The 25,724-nt window shown below is 39.2% G+C and overlaps 1 protein-coding gene across 4 annotated transcripts in view; it reads right to left on the reverse strand.

Annotated features, from left to right (window-relative positions):
* Nucleotides 1-25,724, reverse strand: part of NRP1 (neuropilin 1) — a 137,497-nt gene that overhangs the window by 73,582 nt on the left and 38,191 nt on the right. For all 4 annotated transcript variants that reach the window (XM_027073773.2, XM_027073772.2, XM_027073771.2 and 1 more), the window contains exons 3-4: nt 7,890-8,071; nt 1,668-1,895 (exon numbers count right to left, since the gene is read on the reverse strand). In XM_027073773.2, the coding sequence (XP_026929574.1) occupies nt 1,668-1,895; nt 7,890-8,071 (410 nt within the window). The remainder of the gene's footprint in view (nt 1-1,667; nt 1,896-7,889; nt 8,072-25,724) is intronic.

The raw sequence follows: 25,724 nt of genomic DNA on the forward strand, positions 1-25,724 counted from the left end.
TATTACAATACTGTTATAATATTGTTTTCCTAATTATCAGATTGAATACTTAGAAATCAATCAGCACTCTGTTTGGGCAAATCTCATTACTTAATGAAGGAGTTTCGATAAGATCATCATAACCCTATTTATATAGTAAAAGAGCAAAGACGAAACTACACCAATGATAACTCACCCACTTACTGCAATGACAATATAAGCTTTCTCTAAACCCAGTTTATCTCCATTGCTGTTTACTGTTGAGGAACATAGCTAAATTGAATTACGCTGAGAATTTTAATGTCATTTCAAAGGCAAAGGCAATCTCTTTCACATGATACTTGCCCTTCATTTACAATTTAATATGTATTTAAATATTCTTTCCTCCAGCCTGATCATAATATCTGACTCTATTTTATTGGTGGTTACATATTTCTAACTGCATGATTCGTAAGAACTTCCAAGCTGCCCTTTCTGATCTGTGTAGAGTGTGTTCTCTAGAGAAATCTTAATATTAAACCAGACTAAACACAAGACAAGCAATGCAGCTGCAACAAATTATTTGATATTATCTCCCTCTTTTCAGGATTTGGGTGTGTATTTTTGCCATTCACCTTCTAATTCACAAGGATAGAAATGGAAAACTTTCATCTAGCTGTCCACATGGCCACCCCCTGCCCCCTACCTCCTTCAAATCTTTGCTAAAATGACATTTTTGTAATAAGGCCGAACCTGACCACCTTATTTAAAATTTCAGCCTAAATATCCCTGTCTCTTAACCCTAGTACTTTTCATGCCTTTGCTCTACTCTACTTTCCTTTCTTTCATTTTTGTTGTTGTTGTTGTTGTTTACAGAAGTTCTCACTTTTTGCATTCCAAGGACAGAATTCTTTCATCTGTAAGTGTATTGTTTATTGTCCAATGGCCCCTGGCAGAATTGAAATTCCGGGTGGGGGGGTGGGGGGGGCAGGGCAGCCACCTTTGATTGTTCTGTTACTAAGTAGCTAGACCAATGCCTGGTACATGGCAGGTATTCAGTAAATATATTTTAAAATGTAGGATAAATTTAGATGATAAAAACAATGTATACAGATGATGTGCTGAGATGATTCAAATTGCCAAAGATAAAAATTCCCTAGGGAGCAGATAAGGAATCTGTCTAAATTAGTAATGTCCAAACATCCTCTTTCTTTTTCTAAATTTCTAAATTTTTGGTAACCGCATAATGGATGCCATTTCACCCTTAAAATTGTATCAAGTACTTAACCTCTCTGGTCTTTAGTCTCTGCATTTGTCAAGTGAATTGTTTGACTTAACTGATCTCTTCAGGTCTGTGAATTAACGACCAGTAGGCAGGTCAATGAAATGAGGCAAATACTTTAGTCAGGAAAACCATGTGTTGGTCCTAATTCTATCACAAAAATAGCTATGAGACCACGTATAATCGTTCATGGCCCCAGTTTCCTTACCTATAAATTGAAGAAATTAGACTAGATAATTACTGTCTTCTGAGCTCAAATATTTCATCGCTGCTCTTCATAAAGAGAGTTACCATTTTGCTTTGTTTTATCTCCTCCTTCTGAACTATTTTTTTAAAAAATGATGCATGTATCATGACACTTGTAAAAGGATCTCAGCGCCCTTCCCCCAGATTCTCCCCTTTTGGGGATGCTTCCTGCCCTTCTTACCATCAGGGAATCCATCCCAGATTTCTAGCCGGTCATAGCGACAGAACATCCCCCCTGGAGGGTTTGAGTCAAGCTCCAGGTCAAAGCTTTCAAATTCCAGGATAATCTCTGACATCTTTGGTGCAAAGATAATATAAGTGCATTCAAGGCTGTTGGGATATTTTTCAGGGAATCCTGGGGACTTTATCACTCCACTAGATGCTGTGTAATTCTGAGAACATTCAGGACCTAGAAGCAAAAGAAAAGAAAGAGCAAAGTGAAAATCCCACTCACACAACTTCACCAATAAATAACCTGGGTAAAGGCAGCATATCTTTCTAATAAAAGCTCACGATTATAGTCACTTTCCAAATCACTCATTACTCAGCCTTACTATAGGAGTGATAGGTATGGAAAGTCAAGTTCAGATTTATTGTGTTCACCTTAGTTTTCCATTTGTGTGAAGCAATTTAAAAACTTCTGCTGTTGCAGAGAAAAAAAAATGACAAATATCAAATCATGTGGGAACAATGAATGAGTAAGCTACAGAAATCTCGACAGAGCCCTAGAGAAATAATTATAGCCCCTTCAAGCTTAAATCTTTAAATCTTGAGGCTGACAGCCCTTTATTGGTGAAATAGAACATTTACAAAGGCGAGGGAGAGAATTCAGTGGAGGGAGTTTGGGTTTCAGATTCCTACACCAGTGACTCAGTAACTCTGCCAGATGTGACCTATGCCTCTTTGACAAACTAAATGTGAAAGGTAATTCGTACATGTATCCAGGGTGAGTGACTCATTTTGAGTGGTGTTGACACAGGTGTGCCGGTAAAGTGTGGCTGTTAGTGAGGGCACGATAAACTGTGATTACAGGCCATGTTGCTAGAAGTCACTTGATATCAATGTTGACATTGTTGCCTTCCCCAATGTATCAGATACAGTGCAATTCTAAAATTATTTTTAACATACATGTGTGGGTGTGTAATGTGTCTATTTATAGTGTATAATTTTAGTGACTATTCAGGGTTTTCAACACTTTACAAATTATGGTAATTTGTAATTTAAATTGGTCAAGCTCATACACACCTATGGTGCAAGTTGACCTTATGACTGTATGAATGACCACAATTTTGATTCATGGCGTCCAGCAGCAAATGGGGTGGTATCCACCACACCATTGAAAATGGCCCATCTACAAGAATATGAGCACATCAACTTCACCCCTTATCACCACCACCACTGCTATGATTTTCAAAGGGATCCTAAGGATCTCTGGGAATCAGCAACGACTTGATCCTCTTGAAACTCAAGATCCAACCTGGGAATGTTCAATTCAACAATTTTTTCCCTGGGCCATTGTCTCACTGATGGGCACGCTGTGATGGCATGCATGGATTCAGCTCTAATAAGGAGGTTGGTTGAGAGTGTTCTTAACTAAATATTCTCCCACAGAGCCAAGTACTAGAGGCAACACTGTAGGCATCAATACAGATTAAATTAAACCAACAGATCTCTATTTTTAGTGTTTAGAATTGCTATGCTGAATCTCCACCTCAGTGCGTCTGGCAGGCTTTTGAGAAAACAAATCAATTGTTTGCTCTCCATGTACATACTAGATGTTCATGGCACTGGAGACACAGAAGAATAAAAATTACTAGATGTACACAATAAACCTGGCCTTTAGAGGTCTGACTTGCTTAAAATGCCTTCCAAAGCCTTCACAGATGTGGCTCATCCTTCACCATGGTGGCTTCAGATACTTACTTATTTGATTCTGGTTAAAGTTAATAACATGTGACATTTACCATGTCAATTACAGGTAAGAAGATTACAGAATGTGCCGTATCATTTATATTCTAAGTTCATGGGTGGCTTCTAAGATGACAGGGACTTTGCCAATTTAAGACATTAATTTACAAAGACATTATAGTTTACAATTATATATATATATATATATATATATACACACATATATACACACACACACACACATATATATATATATATATATATATATATATATATAATATTGGAATCTCTTTCATTTTATTTTTAAGATGTAGGAGCAGTGACCCTGGAGACCTCCAGCTTCCTCCCTGGGGCAGTGCGGGGTGGGAGGGGGGGGATGCTTTTTTAAGATCCTTATAAGGAAAAGCTGACAGTGGGGTTCAATTCAGGTACTAATATTTTCTCCTTCTTAAAAAGGTAAAATTATCCAGGTGAGATCAAGATTTAATAAGAGGAAAAAATGACAGGGATTAAAGGCATACTTTCAAAATCAAATAATTTCAATGCTTTCACTAAGGCTGGCCCAGGTTTGCTAAGGAGTGTGACAAAAACTGGAGAAATTCCATGGAGTAGTAGAAGAGAACTGGATTGAGCACCAGATCTGTGATCCAGTCCTACTTCTACCGCTAACCTGCTGTGTAAACTTGAGTGGCCTCCTAACCTTCCCAGTCTTCAGATTCTGTATATAACAAATGGGAGGTGGGCTTTAGGATTTGGGGAAAAAAATCCCTTTAAACTTCAAGATTCTGTATTTTCCTACTTCCTCCAGTAAACATCAACATTTGTTTTAATATTTTTCCTGTTCACTGTTGCATAGGTTTGCCACAGATGAGCAAGCACTTCCCAAAAACGAGCAAGGCAGGAGTGGGTGAAGGAACTCTGTAGAGAGTACAGAAGCACTAAACAGGAGAGAGGGAGAGCAGCCCCGCGTGTCTAGGCATGAGTGAGCTGCTGCTGTGAGAGGTGACACATGGCATTGGCCGCCAGTGAACACTGTGCTTTTGATTTATTTGTAAGACTTGGAGGACCTTGTGTGTCTGTAAGAATGCCACGCTTCATTGTTAATGACAATAAGGGTACACAATAATAACAGCTAAGATAGTCTCCTTGGAATTATTATTAAAATCCAGACTCATAACCAAATAACATGTGAAGGGATCAGTCTTGCTCTCAATAAATGCCATGTCTTCCCCACATGGACACGCAAAGAAAATGTCTACATTTTCTTCCCTTGGATAACCCAGACCAAGGGAAGGACAGGGGAGGAGTGATAGGTAGTGATGCTTGGGTTTCCTGGAGAAATTGTTTTAGGTGAGTAGGAATAATTTTCAAGTTGATGGCCCAATCTTTCACCATCTAGGAAAAGACACATAGAAGGGGAAAGTGAAGGACCTGGGTAGAAAGTTAGGGTGTCCAGGGTGGCTCCAGGAAGCATGGGAAGAGGTGGGGACTGGCTTTGCTGACTGACCTTTGCAAAGGTGGCCTTTGAGAAATGCAGCCTTAGGGATGCAGAAATGGCCTAAAATTTCCTTAGAACTGTAGTCTAGTGCCAGAAAACCTCAAGGCCAACAGGTGAAAGACTCATTTATTGGGCCAACTATAATTAGTATAATTTATGTGTTTTGAGGAAACTTGAAATTGCTGTACTCTGGAAGAAGTGGTATGTTTTCAAAAATAAAAAAAGGAGATTCATGGATTCTATAATATCATTAAATGGCTTTTGAGGAAAAAAAATATCCATGAACCTGTATATGTATGCATAAATGTATTCCCTAATGACTTTCTATGAAACACCTGTAAGGACTATAGTATATGCAGTGAGGGGGGGAAAGATGTTTTCTTTGCATTTTTCAGGTGGTACCAATCTGGTTGGGAAATAAAATATGCATATATGAACAAATTTGAAAATATTAAGAAGCAAAATGGTTAGTGAAACATACTTGGATATATGTGTGTATACATAATATGCATTATGTGTATATTGTGTGTATGTGTGTGTAGAGGACATGTGTAGAGGACAAGTTGGGTATATGCATAGGAAAAAAAAGTAGAAGAATTAAAAAAAGCTTCTTGAGAAGAAGAAAGAAAAGAGCCAGGTTTCCATGGAGGTTAATATAAACTGATAGAGAGCGAGGGCTCTGAAAGCTAATGGCACCAGCTTCATCCATAAGCATTGTTTACTGAACACATCTTTGGTGACAGGCACTGGCTACATGTTTCTCATGTTTTCATCTCAACTTATCTTCTCAATAAACCTGTGTTGGATACTATTACCCATTTACCAGATGAGGAATCCAAGTCTCTGAACATTCAGATTGATAGTCAGAGGCAGAATTAAACTTCACATTCAGGTCTGCTGGACATTACCCAGTGCACTATCCGAGGCAGGAAACCAGGGGTGGATCTGTGGGATTTGAAGCTGGAGAAGGTTGGGAGTACTTGATGTCAAGCCTTGAGCTTGACCCAATGGGACATTGAGGTTTAACCCAATAGGTGATGGACACCTGCCATAGGCATTTGGAGGACAGTGGCTTGATGACTGTTTGAGAAGCTGTGTGTAGCATGAGAAAACATAGGGAGAACCCAAATTGGGCCTATTCACTTAATGTAGTGACTGCAGAAAGGCAGCAGGACTCTTGGAGGCTTTTGGATGTAAATTCAAAAGAACTAGAAGCCATATTGGATGTAGAGAGGCAAGAAGAGAAAGAAAAAATAAGGCTTCAAGTTTCAAAGGTGGTGTTGGAGATCAGGATAAGGAAATTACAGTACCTCTGAGGAAATGGAAGTATAGGGGGCTGAGTTCTTTAGGAAGGAATATGAAGAATTCTCAATGACTTAGTTATAGATCTCTCTCTCTCTCTCTCTCTCTCTCTCCTCTTTCAACTATCTTCAGATCTTTGAGAAACACTGAAAATGAAAGGCTACTCCTAAATTCCTTTCTGACACCTTATTTTCTTTGATAGTGCCATATGCCGGTAAGTGAGCAAATGTAGATACGTGTGTGTGTGTGTGTCCATATACATACATGTACAATATGATTTCTACAACAGGTCAAACAGCTTTCAACACAAGAAAATATGTATATATGTAGTCAGCTGTACATACTGAAGTCATATGTATACTATTATTTATTCAAATGTTTGCAGAATTGTTTCTATCTATCCATACTTGTATGGGGCAATGGCAGATTTCTTTGAAATTTTAAGAAGTTGTACCAATGTTCCTAGAAACTCCTAATGACTCCTATTTGTTATTCTCAGTTGCCGCTGAGACTCTGTAATTGATGTAACTAGATTTTTTTCTATTAAAAAAAGCTCCTATTCTAGGACAGTACACTCAAATCTTAAGCTTCTCTGTCCCTGAATTGGAACTCCCACCCACCACATTACTGCCAACCTAAAACGGAAGGTTAAATTTAACACATTAAAGGAATCTACCAGCTGTTGTGAAAAACAGTGACATCTGGATAAAGATACATTGTTTATCAATTGACTGATATGTGCATTCAATTCTTCAAGGCTGGGAGACTAGGAATTGTTAGATTCTATCCATCTCAATATATACCATTTGAACAGAAGATTACTACTAAGTGATTATATCCTAGAGGGAGAAAGATCTTTATTTCCTAAGGGGAATGGCATTTAAAGCTTTACTGTTTTGTTTCCTCCAAGAGATTCTTTCTCCAACTATTCCTCTTCTTAACAGACATTAATAGAAAGACTCTTCTTCCTTCAGCAGCTTTAGAAATTCTAAGACCAGCAGACTGCTTTCCCTTTCCTGGGAAATACTAGTTTTGAATTTTGTAATGAAATAAAGGGAACAGGATGTATGTACATGGCTTTAAGATAAAGGAGACTCACACATTTTGAATGAAAGAAATAAAACTTCAAGAGAAGATCACACTTATTTTTGAAGAAAGATAAGAATAAATGCTCTTAGAGAGTTTTACAGAATATATACCCTATAAACACTGGTCAGCACATTAAAATGATGCAATTTTGAGTCCTGAAATACTTTAAAAATATTTTTTAAAGTTTATTTATTTATTAGAGAGAGAGAGAGAGCGCACGCGCGCGCACACTAGTTGGGGAGGGGCAGAGAGAAGGAAAGACAGAATCTGAAGCAGGCTCCACGCCATCAGCGCAGAGCCTGATGTGCGGCTGAAACTCATGAACTATGAGATCATGACCTGAGCCGAAACCAAGAGTCGGACCCTCAACCGCCTGTGTCACCCAGGTGACCCACTTAAAAAAAATCTTTAAACACGACTTCTTCCATACATTGGGTAATTTTCCTTTGTTTAAAGTATTTTCCAACAGTTTTGTAATGGGAATATGCAATTTTTTACAAGAAGATCAAAGCATTATGCCTTTGTCTTCTTTTCCCTTTGTCATTCATGGAATCAAACAATGGTAATGAACGTTTAGCCACACTTGTTCTGCAGGAAGTCACTCACCTCTCTTGAAAATTTCATAACGTATGGAAAATCCAGCACCATGTGTCTCATAGTCAGAGACAAATTTAATAAAAAGAAATGGCCCTGAAGACACTACAGGGGAAGGAGCAATCTTCCCACAGAACTTTCCCCATAAGCGTCCATTTTCATTGTCTCCATCGATGACCTCCACGTAGTCATACCTAACATAAATACAGGAGACAGCAGGTTAGTGAGAAATGCCCTTTTAATTTCAGTGATTTAGAAGGTAGCATTATCCAGCATAGTCTGTTAGGAAAACAGTGCTATCTGTATTCACCACTGTATTACATGGAGGGATAAAAATCTAGCAAAATGAAATAATCAAAATGGACTACATCATGTCTGTATACATCATCTGGCAACACAGAACTATTAAGAATAATGGTGTCCATTATACTTGCAGACAATGTCAGTTAAAGTAACCAATTAACAAGAAAAAGAAAAATCTCACGAGCACAATTCTCTATTATTAAATTGTGTTCCTTTGTCTGTGGTGGTGGGGTGTCAATACATAATGCTATGCATTCTTTTCAAACTGTGAAGTTCTTTTATGAATCCAAAATGTCTCCTTGGCTGGAGCTCTCCATGAAAAATACTTTGATTTCTGTGAGCGACCCTCTAAACATATGGCCACAGAATAATAAACAGATTCTTTACTATTTAACTCAATTCTACCAAACTCCAGACTTCTTAGGAAAAACTCTGTCAGTATCCACAGTGGTTAAAACACAGATCATCTTCTCCAAAGCTGTACTTGAATTGCAGAACATAATCTCTCCAAAGAAAAAGGTTTATTTAAAAATGGAAAATTACTGTGTTTATACCCACCAGCCTGAATCTTTAAAGGAATATTGTTGCTTGAAAAGGAAATGTGACACCCTCCAAGTCACCAAAGTGATGTGATTTAAAAAAAATCGGTCTTAATAATAATACACTAAGGAGACAAATGGTAAAGGAAGTCACAATAAAATATTATTCTAAATATTGTACTGAGATAACACATATGCTTCTTTACCTCCAAGAGGTGGGGAGCCGTCTCCAACAAACTAGCATTCCCCCTCAAAAATAGGAAGAGTTTTGTTTGTTTGGTGTTATACTCTTAGTGCCTTTCCCTTTCCTCTCTTGTTATTTACCAAGTCACCTAGGATCCAGATAATCTGAGCTGTCTTCCATTTTTCTTCTAGAACTGACATGAAAACATTACAGTCCATTCATTTCAAACCTTTATTTTATTTCTGCGTTTGACTTGGTTCAAAAGTCCTGGAATATATTAATTTCAGGAATGGCTAGAATATGGCAGTAATATAAACTGTATCTGGCAATTTAAAAGAGATCAAAGTGGGGGAAATCTTCATGATGACCAATGTCATCTTTAACAATCTCTTTTCAAACTGTCCAGGACACATTACTTATGTTTACATAAAGTCTCACGAGGGAACTGCAAAGATGATATCACTAGTTAGAGTGGACAGCTTAAGGCTCTCTAAATTAAAAATGACATTACCTCATCAGTTAAAATTGTGTGCCAGCTTTGTGTATATCAAGAAGAAAATAAAGCTGACATTGATGGAACTAAGCATTAACATATGTGAATTATTGTATTAACTGCATTTCCTTTGCTGCATCTGATGTTTCCAGTAGTAATCATTGGCTGGCCCCTCTGCAAAACTATGGACATGCACAGAAGAATTGTTCATTTCTGAATACCTTGGGAGATGCTTTGCATGTTAAAAGAAGATGAAGCAGGAGGGGGAGAAGAAAAAGCGGAGGAGGAGGAGGAGGAGGAAGAGGAGGAAGAAAGCATTATGCTCAAAATCCTTACGGCCTTTTACACTTAACTGGGGGCAGCTGGAAAGGACACCATCTCTGTATTCATTAAGCCTCCACATTGGCATTTGTGCAGTAATTCCTTTTATCTCTACTGCTTCATTGACTAGACAGGTCTGCATGTTTTGCCCCACGTTTGCTTATAATTTAACTGTGGTTTGAACTGTTGGCTATGTTTGGCCTGGTGATGGTGCAATATAGGCTTTTTACTTGAATCTTGACATGGTCTGAATACTAAGTGGCCAAATCTTAGTGCATTTTGCTTTCCAGGCACAAATAAGGGAGGTAGGTCAGGCTTTCCTAAGAACTGGGGGCACTTCTGTGAGGAGCCTTTCCTCCCAGGTAGGAGAGAGCTCAGCTAAGATAGTGCCAGTGAGTTGCAACAGAGAAAGAAGCTAGTATTTTAATTCACATATCTTCTAATAGTAAATACCAGGCTCTCCTCTTGGCAACAGTAAAAGCTATTTTCAACAGGAGGAGAGGGATTAGAATCTCTTCCCAGCAAGAGATAAGTCATTGCATCGTTAAATGCCAATTTTAGGAAATTGAATTATTCGGGGATACAATAGTTACATTTATAAACTGGAAGGCTGCTATCATTTTAGCACTTCCCTTCAAAGCACCATCCAACAGGGCCCCAAAGAGTGTCACAAATAGCAGTTCATGTAAATATTCAGGAGGGTTTATGTGCGCAAGTTGCAAAGGGTAGTACTGCCAAGGAAGTTAAGAAAGCAGCTTGCATCTCCCTCTGGAGTTGATACCAGTTCCACTCCATAAGTTTCTTGCTGGCAAACGTGGTGCCAGGAATGCAGCAGGCATGCCAGCAATCCCTCCCTAGAGACTAAATGTGTCACCACAGCAACGCACCCAGCCTGCATTGGCCTGAGGCCCGAGCTACTGAGTTTGCAAATTTCGCTCCCCCAGGCGGCTGCACATTGCTCTGTTAGTGCTCCAGTGTGACAAACGCCGCACTTCTTGGAATGTCAAGATCCCTGGTCATGACGGCAGGGACCTACACAGGTGGAAGCCGGGCCACTTGCTTGACTCTCGTGCTGAACCCACACGTTGGAGAAGAGCCTGAGGAGAGCCGGGAACTGTGTCTCAGGAACTGGGCCCACGCATAGAAGCTAGAGGAGGGGTCAGCAAGCTGACATGCCCATCCGTTTGGAGCCCTGCTCCAGAACATGAATGCTCCAGGTGACAGGGAAGCTGCCTCTGAGTCCAAAGCGCACTGTCTTTCTGTGCAGGGGCCTGGAGGGTCCCAGCCAGGGAAACCCTTCCTCAAACCTCATCCTGTCCACTTATCACAGGAATGTAAACGTCATGTGAATTTTTTAAATATTTAGAGGACAACCAAGCTCTCCCCCTTTAGGCATCCTGCCACTTTTTTTCTTAACTCTCCTACCTTAATGCTTTCCCTTAAGGAGCCTGCATTTACTGGGAACTAACTCTTTTACAACTTAAAGACACTTTACCATGGTTCCCGGTTTAGGGTGTGGTACTATGGTGGCGCTTCTCAAGAGTGTCCCGGGCTTGGGAGAGCAAGCTGTTTTTTTTTTTTTTTAAATGTTTATTTAGTTTTGAGAGAGCACAAGCAGGGGAGAGGCAGAGAGAGGGAGACAGAGGATCCAAAGTGGGCTCTGCACGGACAGCAATGAGCCCGATGTGGGACTCCAACTCACGAACCCAGATCATGACTTGAGCTGAAGTCAGATGCTCCACTGACTGAGCCCCCCAGGCGGCCCAGGAGCACAAATTCCTTAAGCTAAAGGGTGTTTTGCCCCCACACTCCCCCTTCCCTCACCCTACCTGGGTATACGTGTGTGGTGAAACATTCTGAGTCCTAATACTAATCACGAGTTAGGTTTCCCATAAGAATGATAAAAGAATAAAGATTTCCTTCTAAGAATTCTTGAAAGGATTACCCAGAGATTTTTTTTTTTTTTCTTTTGGGAAGTTTGAATTACGGCTTTAGGAAAACCGCCAAGTAGGGGGAGAAGGGATGGGAAATGAGAAATGTACTCAGTCACTAAAGAGTGGTTTCAGAGGCTTTATAGGTACGCAGTGCTGAAGAGACGAATAGCACACTTTACTCAAGTCGGGTTTTCTCTGGTGAGTACAAATGACCCCTGACTCTCCATGGTGGAGCCCGCTAATGGGAAGAAAGCTAATCCTCTGCGGGGTGTTGTCTGTACGGGGGGAGCTACTGTACCAGCCCCTCACAGCTTCTGGACATTCTCGTATGATTAGGAAGGGGGGTTATAGGTGGTGGCGTCTTTTTAATCTCCTTCCAAGAGGATCTGCCCCCACGTGCATGTGTACATTAATAATGGAGAAATCTGATACCTGACATCATAAACAAGAGTGAGAAATGATGTTGGCTAACATAATTTTCACCTGCAAAAATGTGTTTCTTTGGATCTTTGGTTTATTTTGCACAAGGCATTAATAGCTATTCCTACTGAACAACCTGTAAACGATTACTACACCGCTGTCCAAGAATTACCTTACATATTCCCCAGCAGAGAATGAGCTTTACTCTCAGAGCATTAGAGAAGGATTTGGAAATAAAAATATACAATGATGGAGCTAGAAGAAGCCAATTAGTCTGTATCTGTATCTGTGTTTCTGAGTGATTTTACATGATATTCACCCCTAAGTTCTGGCTTGCTTGCAATGTTCTAATCAAGATATATGAAGAGGCTTATAAGGTTCATAGCTTCTTATTGAGTAAAAACAATTTTTAGAAATCCATTCAAAGGAAATAATCTGGAATCATGTCAAATATTTATGCAAAAATATTTCCTGAAGTTTTATTTAGAATAATGGGGGAAAATGGAAATAAGGCAGGCAGGAAGGAAACAAGAAGGAATTTATATACATTCATATCATGGAATATTATTCAGCCACTAAAAACATATTCAACAAAGATTTTTTTATAACATAGGAAAAATGTTAATGATATCATTAGTGAAAAGTAAGAGCATAAAACCCTATATACAGTATATTCTCAATTCTTAATCATATGAAGAAAAAGAAATGGAAGGGAGTATGTAGAGCCATTAATAAGTGATTGTCTCCAGGTAGTGAGATTATGTTCCTCAGTCATTTCTGTATTTTTCAAAATTTTTACAATGGATAAGTGTTCTTTGTAATCAAATAAAAGTTATTTTGAAAAGCATTAACTCTCTGTATATAAAGTAGCAAATCAATATCCTGTTGCCTAGCTAATAATTTTTTATTTCTTGGTCAGAAAACACTATTTTTTATGAGGTTTTATTTGGAAATAAATCAAAGGCTTCATCTTTTTTAAAAATAACTGGATCAATGAAAGTCTGTGTGCTTTTTTTTTTTTTTTAAGTATTAGAAAGTTAAAATGAATCAGATGTGATCTGATAGTGTCTGATACTGGCAATAATACTTGCCATTTGTATGGTAATTTCCACGTTACAAAGTGCTGTCAGATGTACTATCTAACATAGTCTTTCCCATGATCCCAGGAAGGCACTGAACAGGTGGTACCATCCCAGAGGGAGCACAGAGCTGGGGAAGCACTGGGTGGGAGACACAGATGAAGAAATTTGCATCCTTTTGACATTGCCTACTTTTGGGCAAATTTGATTCCTATTTTTGTTCTTGTTACTCTTTCTCATACATATATTTTGAGAGGTGGAGGATGGGTATGACCTTATTATTTTAGAATTACTTATTAACAACTCATAATTCATTTTCAACTGGTCATTGTTGCTAGAAAACCACCACACTGACTAATATTTCATTGATTTTTTTCTTAACAGTGTGCTAGAGCTATATACACAGACATATCAGTGTGTATGGAGGTTTATGTGCATGTGTGCATGTGTGAGACAGACATAGACAGAGATAAGAGAGAGCCACTGGCCTCCAGGGAGTCACGTGGGTTGAAAGTTTCAGTGGAATTGGTGGTGGTCATTTAATGGGCCTCTTCCAGAGCTATTCTAGTCCTGGTCCTGGTCCTCCTGCTTGGGCTGGATGTTCAGGGACCACATGACTAGAACCCAAGCCCCGCCTGGGCAGTAGGGAAATAGAGATGAAACAGAGGAGGGTGCTAGAGTGTTATCGAATAGCAGCTCAAATTTCGGTTTCTCCCCACTGCTGGCACTGGGGTCTGAACACAGATTACTCCAGTAAGGATGGGGCAGGCACAGAGACTGGATTATGCAGGCCTATCTGCACTCCCCAGGATGGATAAGTGGGAAAGGCAGGCCCCTCTGACTGCCACCAGAGCTGGAGTCGGCCTGGGCCACTCCCCCAGAAAGGAGGCAGTAACACACCAAACTCAGGACAAGGAGAGGGCCTGAGCCTTGGGCATGGCCAGAGAGCCCTTGACATTTTCAGAGGGACAGAGAAACTGGGCTGTGCTGGCTGATTCTATGAAGTGCCAATTTCTAAGAAAGCCATTCTGAATCTGGCAAAAATTTTAAATTTATACTATAGACAGAAAATTGTTTTGTTTAATATTTTGTCATATTCCCCTTTAATGTTTGTTTCTAAGTTAATAAAGTAATTTTCCCTTATTAAAATAATGCTAAATATCTTTTCCTAATGATACATGTTTTTTCATATATAATATATATATATGGATATATATATATTTTTTTCTTCCTGTATGCACTCTGTGTATTATAAGTAGGATTGTAGGACATGAGTCTTTAAGCTAAGCCTCGTTTTAACTTGTGCTGACACTTTCTAAAAGTCAGTCTCCCTTATTTCTATTCTGGCAATCCTTCTGATATGCCCCAAGTCTAGTTATCCTTTTGATACACCCCTAACTTCTAGTCCATAGCCTGACTATAGCTATACTTATGATGTGGTTACGAACAGTTGCACTAAGTGATATGCTCTTGACAGTGTCCGGGCATGGGGGAGCATTATTTCAGTTGCGGAGCTACCCAACATAGTGGTGACCCCATTCACTTATAAGGAGAGTGGCATTTTATCAACATTGCCATTTCTCTACCCTGGAGTTCCTCAGTACAGAGCTCAAGGTCCAGAGGGCAGGGATGACAACCCTGGCCGGCTGGCTGCGCCCATGCCACAGAGCTGGGAAGTAGGTGGTGCTAAAGAGAACAGGTAGCTTTGCTTAGTGGCTGCTGGATGTACCCCAGCCAAACCATGCCTCCTGTAACTGACTTTACAGATTGTGAATGGGAGGCCAACCCCCTACGTCTCTTAGAACAAAAACTGTTGCAAACGCTTTTGTCTTGTCATTGTCCTCCTCAAAGGCTTGCAAGATTTTAATCTTGCCCTTGTCCACAGGCTTCCAGATAATTCTTCTGCAGGAAATCCCAACACAATACAGTCTCCCTAGCATCTTTTCCAGAAGGTGGTTCTGCTGATTCAGTATAGTAAGGGTTTCTTTATGTAGGTAGTCAGATAACTTGTTCTCAATAATCAGAGTATAGTAAAACTCATAAAGCTAATCTCACACATTAAAATTTTCATCTTTAAGCTTTTGTGATGCCTCAGGGTCATTATAATGAATATCCATAATTTTATTGCAGCTATTGAAAACTGATGATTAATAGACTAGATAGTAACATAATAATATGTATGAGAGTTAACAGTCCCAGGAAATGAGGCATTACAAAAGTAAAGAAAGAAAGTGTTAAAGAAAAAAGTTTTACTGGAGTAAAATTAAGAGATATTAAATGGTTCTCTCTGGAGCCATGCAAAGGGATGGCAGTTGATTACGAGGGATGCCGTGGCTGGTCAGGACTAGCATAGGAGAAAACATGAGATAATAAATGTCCAGCAGGTTATAGACAGATCCCTGCTGCTGCATAACAAATCACCGTGAAGAGAGGGGCCGAAAACAACACATATTTATTAGGTCACATAGTTCAGCAGTCTGGCATGGCGTGGCTGGGGCTCTCTGCTCGGGGCAACCTAAGACCAAAATCAAGGTGTCAGCAGGGTTGCATTCTCAACTTGAGCTTGGTGTCCTTGTCAAAGCCCACACCACCAGGGCAGAATTCAATTTCTTGTAGCTGCCGGACTGCAATCCCCACTCTCTTGCTGGCTGTCAGCTGGGGGCTGCTCTCAGATCCTACAGACCACCTGCACCTGTCATCATGTGGCCCTCTCCAGCTTCAAAGCCAACAGCAGAAAATCTGCCTTACTCATGCCTCATGGTCTTCAGGAAAAGCTCAGTCCCTTCTAAGGGCTCATTTGATTAGGTCAGGCTCATTCAGGATCATCTCCCTTTCTTAAGGTCTGCTGGTTTAGCCACTTAATTAAATCAGCAAAATCCCTTTGTAGCAGCACCTGGATTAATGGCTGATTGAATAACTGGGAGAAGGTGTGTGCATCCCAGGGGCCAAAGATCCTGGGGGCCCTTCTTAGAATTCTGCCTACCACACAGACCAAGCTCTGGTAGGACATACGGGGCTTGGAAGCTACAGTAGAAACCAAAGCCAACAGGGATCATCCACTTGCATCACCTGGTAGAGCAGAGATTAATAGATACAGGGTAAGACTAAGGATGGGATTAGGAAATTGGAGCAATCATGGAAGCAATTTTAATGTTCTCATGTCATGTTGGCTGCTGGTTTGGGATCCCTGAGCCCGCAGGCATTGCTTGCAGGGAAAAGGAAAGCAGGGTTCTGGAGTGAGCCAGACTCTCCTGTTTGAAGCAAAAACAGAACTTCCAAGATTGCCCAACACATATGTCTGGAGACAGAAAAGTGATAATAGCTTAATTTAAAAATAAATACATAAAAGAATTCAAGACGTGGTATAAAATAATGGTCAAAATACATAATATTAATAGAAAATGTTTGGAGTTAAAATTTCTCATTTCTGAGGAATCTCACTTCGTAATTAAGATTTATTGGAATGGAAGATAAAAAAGAGTCCTTCACATGGGAAAACATTTCTATGATTTAACTCAGATTATGAAATTCAATGATGCATTTTAAATGGAAGAGAAGGAACACCTCCCTTAAAACAACTATCCTCCAGAAGTGATGGAGTCTTTCAGTGTCAAACTTGCAAAGTTCAGTATTTATAGAAAAATTCACATGCCTTTAATTACAATAAACTCAGTTCCCAAGTAAAACTGTGCCATCTGGAAGATATTAACATCATTTACAACTTGTTCGCCTCCCTATTTCATAGAAAATTTTTACTTCTTGCCAACTTTCCACTGTTCTCAGGGAAAAAAAAAAAGGAATTACTTGTATGGATTGTCTCAAGATGGGTTTATATAGCAAGTCAAGCCATCAGGAAGTGACAGAGGGGTTTTTTTGGACACATTTACTTCCTTCTTATTTATTTTAAATCCTTGTATCTTTAAGGTTTGTTTTTTTTTTTTTTTCTAAAAAGATATTCTCTTCTCTCTGCTCCTCTCCTCTTGGCCCTCCAAAGGGAATAATTTTGAGTTTTTTTAAGTTAATTGAGCTTCTTATAACGTGGCCCAGTGGAGAGATCTGGGGCAGGAAGAACAGGGTTCTGGTCTGGGCTCTGAACTTCAGGAACCACTCAGGCACCTTTGGTCTGTCAAGATGTGTCACTATATTTGACCTCCCACAAAGTGTCACAGGGGTCGGTGAGGCAAGGAAGTGCCACCTGCCTGACCATCAGGCAGTCAATTTAGCCAAATTGGGACAACTGTGATCCAAGTCCTTACACTGTGCCACTGACTAGCTGAGTGCCTTGGGCAGGTATTAACCAAACTCTGTGAGCCTCTGTTGCTCACCTGTACAATGGACAACTCATATGAGGATTAACCTACAGGACGATAGGGAGGGTTAAATTAGGTAATGAATGTAATGACCTTTGCCAGGCTTGATGTCCCTTCCCAAGTGAGGTTGGAATGCATAAGAAGGAAAGAGATGAATGTATCAAAAAGTAAATGGGGGCTTTGTTTTCCAAAAGGTATGTCACCAAGCTCAAAACAGACTGTGTAGTTCAGGTAGTGCAGGAAATCTAACTACTGTTATCTCCCAGGGGGATCCATCAGTCACATGACTAAGTCTCAGAATATGACCATAATAACCTGTTATTCTGAAAAATACGACTTGCGATGGCAGTAGGTCTTGCCCCAGTACTACCACCAAAAGTCAATCAATGAAAGCCATTGTCAATAATGGAATTAAAGAAATCAATTTATAGATAACCACAATATGTTTTTTTAAATCACTAAGTCTGTTAAGTGTTTCCACTGATGTACCCAACTGATTTAATGATGTGCAGTTGGATTAGTACTCTTAGCATGCAGTGCTGAATTTTCTCCAAAAGCCCCCATAATTGGTACAATGGAAGCACCCCGGGTACAACTTCCAGTTATAGAAAGGCAGTGACTCTGGCTTATAGTGTCACAAAATCATAATCCTCAAGTTTCCTTTTTCATTGTTTGGAAAAAGAAATAAAGCAATAATTCTGCTTTAGACTATAGGACCTGAGGTGCTAATTTCAAGAATTTTAAAAATATCCTCCTGATTAATTAGTAATTATTCAGTGGGGATCTAGGTAGTTTGCAAATCAGAGCTGCAGGAACTAAAGTTGGCAAATACTCATTTTTTTAAGTTTTTTTTTTTTTCTTTGCAGGTTAATTACAGTAGAACGCTATGGTGTCAGGTAGGTGAGATTACTCATTCTGGAATGGGGAAGTCCCTTACCCTGAAATGGCTACCCATCTTTTCTGAAAAAAAAGTGAAAAGAAAAAAAAATGCCAAAGAAAAATGTGTCTAGTGACACAGATTAGTTTTCCTTTTAGTGACACGACCAGTGAAAGCAACATTGAGTTGAATTTTAATATGGACAGGGAGCACTGACCCTAGTTGGAACTCTACAATTCTGTTCAGTAGGTCCTAGAGTTTACCTAAGATACAAACCACTAAGCTATCCATAACCAAGAAATATGAATCTTTTAGGTATAGGCCTAATGCATTTATTTAAAAAAAATATATTTAATGTTTGTTTTTGAGAGAGAGAGAGAAAGACAGCACAAGCAGGGGAGGGGCAGAGAGAGAGAGAGAGAGGGACAGAGGATCCAGAGTGGACTCTGTGCTGACAGCAGAGAGCCCGAAATAGGGTTCGAACCCATGAACTGTGAGGTCATGACCTGAGTCAAAATTGGACGCCCAACCGACTGAGCCACCCAGGCACCGTGGGCCTAATGCATTTATAATACTAGAATGAAATACACTTGAGAAAAATAGATCATGGTTAAAGGGAGATTTGCCTTTTCTTTAACCCCTAATGTTTACTGAAAGCAGTGTACTGTTGAATTGCTATAGGCCATCTTTAGAGTTCGGTGCATCCATGCTTACAGTATTTGTTCTTTTCTGTTTTTTGGTTTTCATTATTTAAGATTCTATTAACTTGAAAAATAGGTGTATCAGCTGCACATGACTGGGTCACTAGTAGTTTTACTAACATAGCATATATTCTGAACCCCCAAGTCGATTAGTAATACAGAGAACAATTTATGTAATGAGAAATATATCTATGGACATAAAATACTTCAAATGTCAACTAGGGTTTCTTCTATATTACAACGTGCAAACCAGTTAAAAAATATATTCAGGGAATCATTGGTTACTGGCCTAAACATTAGTTTATATGATTTTTTCTTATCACTGATTTGCATTATAGACTCAGTAATTAATTGGTATAGAGCAAGACTCGAACTATCTCTGTGTTAGGAGCAAGCTCATGGAGAGAAGAAAGGATTTTAATGATCTATGTGGCCTCATGATTTATGCAGACCTTAAAGAGTAACTGCGTGTTTAGAAGAAAAGAAAGCAGTGGCCATAAACATTGCCAGTAGCCTAAAAGCAGAAGCACCATCTAAGTTTAACCATATGAACACAGAGGGGGTCAGTTTGCCAAAATGGCTCTGTGGTGGAAGCATGGATTTGACTCAACCGGGAGATCAGACAACCTCCGTCCTACCATCTAAACTCCTCCCCAACCCCAAGGTGTCTTTAATGGCAAGCTTCACAGAAAGGAAAAGGGAATATGGTCAAATTTGCTGAAACAAAAGGGAGCATAAAGGGAGCATTTCCAAATACACTCTTCTCTTTATCACAACATAAGCTAGAGAAAGGCATAAAAAATTTCCTCTTGATGATAGTAAAGACTCAGCTGTAAAAACAAGACAGGTAGGCAAAGGAGATAGAAGGTTGTGCTTTATCTTCCCTTACTTTGACTAATTATTCCATAAGGAAAGGTGACTTTTTGCATTAAAAACCAGAATACATGAAACATTGAACATTTCACTATATTTAAACAGCTTACTTTCTTTGAATGCTTTTAACGTAGAGGGCTACAGTTTATTGCACTTTATAAATAAAAGTTTGTTAAGAGAATTGATAGTGTAAAGTCACATGGAGAGATAGCAAGGTAGTTTTTCAGCATTTTAGTTCTTGAATTATTTGGGGGCAAATAAGTGCTCACTTACAAATGTACAATAAAACAGGCCCTTTGAGAATCCTTCAGGGGAAACTTACTTAAAATAGTGCAGGTCTTTGAGATTATCACATTACATTAAAAATATCCCATATTTCAGATATTTCATTAATTGTGATTGCTTTTTTTCTCTAGTAATGGCCAATTACCTATATAATATTGTTGTTGTTTTCATCAATTTCCAATCTGTTGTGTTTGCCTTTATTATTATTATTTTTTAATGGAAGCAGAAACAGTGGAGAATTGGTCCTAAAATGTGTTCCCCAGAATACTCATGAAATGTTTCACGGAAAAAATAGTTTTTTTCCCAAATCATCTGGGAATGCTACATGTTGTAATGTTCCTCTTGTGAATATTCACAATTTATGTCAGTATATTAAAGGCTATGAGAAGTCCCACAGGTCCGAAACCTTGATTTAACTTGGTTTAACCCAACATGTGCCAATCTATTGATTGTAAGCGTCTTTTATTATATAATACCTGTGGAACTGTTGTTCATCAGAAAGTATTTTCAAAGTGTTATTCTGGAAAGTCACTGACTTTGAACTAGCCACAGGTCAAAAATAATAAAAAATTCAGGAAGGGAATCAATTTTGTAAGTGATGACATAAATTTGCAAAGACAGAGATAAATTTGGCAACATAATTCCTTCCTCTTTTCTGCCTTAAATGTTAGGAATTTAATTTTAATCAGTGCTTGGAAAACTGTTTTAGCAACTGTTTCTAGCTAAACAAGTACAATGCTGATCCCTAAGACTGATCCCTATACTTGGTAAAACAGGCTTGACCACGCCTGACAGATGCACTTGGCTAGATTACTCTAGTTTGCATCTCTGAGAGCAGGAATTGGGAATGTCCTGATTTTTACTATGTAGTTCATGTTGTGGTGAGCACCATGAAGAAAACTAGCAAATTTTACAGTGGGAAGAGATCTGAGGGATAGGAGACCAATACTGCATTGTATAGGGGTGCCTGGCGGGCTCAGGTGGTTGAGCATCCGACTCCTGATTTTGGCTCAGGTCATGATTCCAGGGTCATGAGATCAAATCCCCTGTCTGGTTCTGTGCTGAGCATGGAGCTTGCTTAAGATTCTCTCTCTCTCTCCCTCTGCTCCTCTCCCCCACTCATGCACTCTCTCCCTCTCTCTCTAAAATAAAAAAATTAAAAAAAAAAATTAAATTTTATAGATGAGAAAACTGAAGCCAAAAAACACTTAAGGGGAGTGGAGCAATATTTCAAACCAGTTACCAGAAGAACCAGAACATTCTACTGTATTTTGATGAACGACAAACCATTACATCCCATTTGTGAGGAGATGATGAAAGGGTCTTGATGGTCATCAGGGTTTACTTCCAATTTGAGATTCCTACCAAGGGACTGCTCAGCCTTGCTCCAAAACCTATAGGAAGAGGAGATGGACTGAGTCCAGACAAGGAGTTCATTCCATCTTTGTCATCCTGATGATTATTGTGTGTTCCTTGTTTTGCCTTGGATCTGCTCCCTCAATAAATGCTTCTTCAGTATTTAATGTAGCTTCCACCCATTATCCTAAGACCACATTCAATTCCTCCTCCACAGGACAGCTCTTCAGGTATCTGTGGATAAGCATTACAACCCTAAAGTCTCTAACTTTTTTGGTATTATAAGAATAGAAAAAAATTAAAGAACACATATATGAGACTGACACTTTTGAAAACAGGCAAAAGCACAGATATGTAAGGAACCACTTCTCAAATTGCTCAAAGGTTGTTGAGACAAGCTTATTTTAGCAAGTATAAGGACAGTGAGCACTATGGAAGGTGCGTATGTATTTCGAACACTGTAATGTTGTAGGCACTTGGAGTAGTGTTGGTGCCACAAAAGGCAGGGTGGGTGGCTAGACTTCTATTCTCCTTCTCTTCCATACCCCACCATGCCTTCCTTCTCCCTCCATTCCCATACTCTCCAGCCTCCACATTTCCTATTGATTTGGGGCTAGGCAATCTTAATGCAGGGTCTTGCCATGGGAATGACGAATTGTCTCTGTGGAGCAGGGACCCAGGAAATGGAGAGAGGTTCAGGGCAGAGGAAGGGCTGCTCTAGATCTCCCCATGGATGGAGCCAGAGGGCGAAAGAAATGCCCAGATGACAATTTAATACAAAAATTTTCCACATTCACATTGAGGGTTGGCTTTCTGATGCCAGAGAAAGAATTTATTTTGCTGATTTTTCTTTTACAAACTAGGCACACCAGCCAAGAACTCCCAATGCTGGACTGAGACTGTTCCTATTTTTGTAACTGTTAAATTTATATGCTGAATTTTCTCTTACTCCCTTCCTCCTCACACGCACTACTATGTAATTTCATGCCAACCGATAGTCCCTTTAACATTTGTGTGTGTGTGTGTGTGTGTGTGTGTGTGTGTGTGTGTGTGTGAGTTTGATATAGCAAGATTGTTGCTATACTGTAGAAATGTCATTGATTCAGGATACTTTTCCTAATGACAGGTTGTAATAATTCTCCTTGCTAGACATAGGCGAAATACCCATTTTCACTAATTAAGCACACACATAGCCTTAATCATTTTTTTAAACCTTAAAATAGGCTTTTGTAAGTTTAGAATCAAATGGCTTTTATATCAGTTTTTTACTACTGAATTCCTCCTTAATTATTCACTGATGAACATACACTCCAGAAACACAGGTTAACAGTTCAAATACTATCAAAGCAGAAGGAATGTTGGGTTTAGCAGTCATTAAAAATAATAACTTCAACTTGATGTTTTTCTAATTTTTCTTCTTTAAAATCCAATGTCTTCAAAAATACTTGCCCCTTAATGTGTGACAGACATGTTAAACACAGGCTGTGTAAATGTTTGAACAGTAATAATATTGATCTGTTCAATGGAAATGTTCTGTACAAATGGCAGACCATTAGCAAAAGCTTTGATTTTTACTCCCATTATGCTTTTCAATTAAGGAGGAAAGTATTCTTAGCATGTGTGACACATATATGTGTATATATAATTTTTGGTGAGAAAAGCAATAATAGCTTATATTTATGCAACACTCTTTTTCTGCAAAGCTGAGAAAGCTTTTACACTTGGCATTGTTTTACAGGCTTGAAAGGAAAGAGTGAATACATGGTGTCCTGTGACATGTGAGGGTGTCCTTACTGCAGCTATGTCCACATCATGACCAGAGTAGCTGGTCGATTTTGTTAAACCATTGGTGTCACAGGCGATTCTTTACTGAACTTACTAATGAATAAGCTGAATTAACTCCTGAATTGCTCACCTAGAGTCGCACAGAAGTGCCTGGAATAGAGTCAAGGGTATGAGTGGCAGTGTAGACAGAGCCAACTCCTCATCCTTGGCTCTCCACCTCACTGTCAGGGACCAAAAAGCAAACCAATAGCATGGATGCTAGACGGAAAGTCCAAGAAATAGAAGTCGTGCCAGTTGAAGATGATATGAAGATATCTCTCTACCAACGTGTTTCCCACTGCCTCTCAAGCACACTCTGCTCGTTCAGTACTTCAGAGCTGGCTCAAGGTAGAGTGTCAGCCAGGCTCTTCTGGGGCTGCAAACAACATGATGCATCTCTCCCTTGTTCTCCCATGGACTTTTGAAAAACAGTGTTTAAATGTAGATAGAAGAAATGTTGATAATGGCCTTAAAAAAAAGGCCTACTAGAGAAATGGCAGGGTAAAAAGGAAATTAGAAACGATGACTTGAAGGCAAATGCATGTCGTCTGAAGACACAAACCCAAAGAGTCTTCCCCTGGCTACTCCTGTGGGTCTCTGCTCCCAGCCTCTCTGCCCAGTCACCACCCCTGGGATAGTACTACTCTTCCAAAGACCAGAGACAACTTCCCTGACACCCCTCACCTAAGAATAACTGCACAGAATTGTTCTGGCATCTCTTTTCCTGGAAGTTTCTCTTTTCTTATTTTTGCCAAACCAAATTCCATTCTTTCAAAGCCCAACTCAAGGTTCATCTGTTCTGTGAAGCTTTCCTTATAGTCAGTCATCTGTAGATGTTTCCTCCACTTGAATTTATGGAGCCCTTTGTTAGCCAGTATGGACCAGGTAATTATATTTGCCCAGTGTTGCCCTGCAATTGGTTTTTAGGTGTTGCCATGCCCTAGTTTTTTCCCTGATAAGATTTCTGGTAGGTAGAAAATATGTCTCTCTATTTATCTTGGGCTTTTATGAGAATCAGAAACAAAACTGCCTCCCTGGAAAAAAGCTCATGCTTATGGAGAAAATGAATAAACAAGAAAAATCTCAACAAACATCACATAACTCAGGTAGTCCAACTCTTTGGTATTGATATTGTAACAACATTTCAGCTGCATTGTCTAATTTGCTTACTAAAGGTTCTGGAAGAAAACATATTATGCTCTAAGAAATTTTTTCTACAAATGATATCAATCACTGTGGGGAAAACTCAAGACCCTGGGTGGTTCTACGTTTGTTCCAATTACATTAAACCTTATTAAAATAGCCATCATGACAACAACACCTCTGCAGAGGAGTATGCCAAATACTTAGGGGCATAGTCTCATCTACCGTTCTGGGATTTGGGTACCTAACTCCTATTAGTGATAATAGGTATTACGTCTATAAATCCCCAGTCGCTCTGTCAATCCTGTTTCCACAGGTGGAATGATGATTCTAATGAGGTCCATGTCTTCAAGATTCTATTTAGAAAAATATACTGTTTAGACCTCAACTTTTCTGTGATCTCTGGTAGTGTTACTGATAAGGGCAGCATTTATGCATTTCAAATTATATGTTGTAATTCATTGTCTTTTAAACAAATTTGCTCCACATAAAGTCTCAATCCAACTGACGTTAGTTGTGTGCTTGAAACACATTCAAATGGTAAAATTTGCCTAATGAAGCTGTTAATTATTTTCTTTCCGTTATGTTCCCTCTCTGCATTATCACTCTCCTCTACTTCCTTCAATTAGGGGACAAACATCAAAAGGTTTCAGAGACTTTATCACTAATCTGAGTGCACTACACACAATCCATTCTCTTTTCTTTAGTGTGTGAACAAAAGAATTCACTACCATTTGTACCTAAGGTCAGTATCTGTGGAAGCCAACATTTTAGACTATTTTTTTCCATCACTTGAATTCCAAATTCTTATCCTCAAATGCTTTTCACCTGCTTTAAATCCGGAGCCTAAGGAGAATAGCACGGCCTGTTCTAATAATCTTTGTCTGTAATAAGGCTTAGAGATGTAAATTATAGGTTTGTTCTTTTATTTCTCCTTTTCAGTACCTAAGTAGCATTAAATGGAATCTAAGTCCAGCAGGCACATTGCAAGTGAAAATGTATATGATGGTTATGTGGGATGTCTGTAGTTACATAGATCCATGTAAGCATGAGCATAAATACAAAAGATTACAATCTTATCTAAGGAAGTTTCACTTATAAAACAAAAAGATTCCAAATCTGTGCTGGTTTACACAAAATGTTGTCATTTGGAGTCGATTTTGTGTGCCTCTGTTACCAAGAGGTTTTCTTATCCATAGGAGCCA

Source organism: Acinonyx jubatus, chromosome B4 (genome assembly GCF_027475565.1).
Source record: "Acinonyx jubatus isolate Ajub_Pintada_27869175 chromosome B4, VMU_Ajub_asm_v1.0, whole genome shotgun sequence".
NCBI classification, from domain to species: domain Eukaryota; kingdom Metazoa; phylum Chordata; class Mammalia; order Carnivora; family Felidae; genus Acinonyx; species Acinonyx jubatus.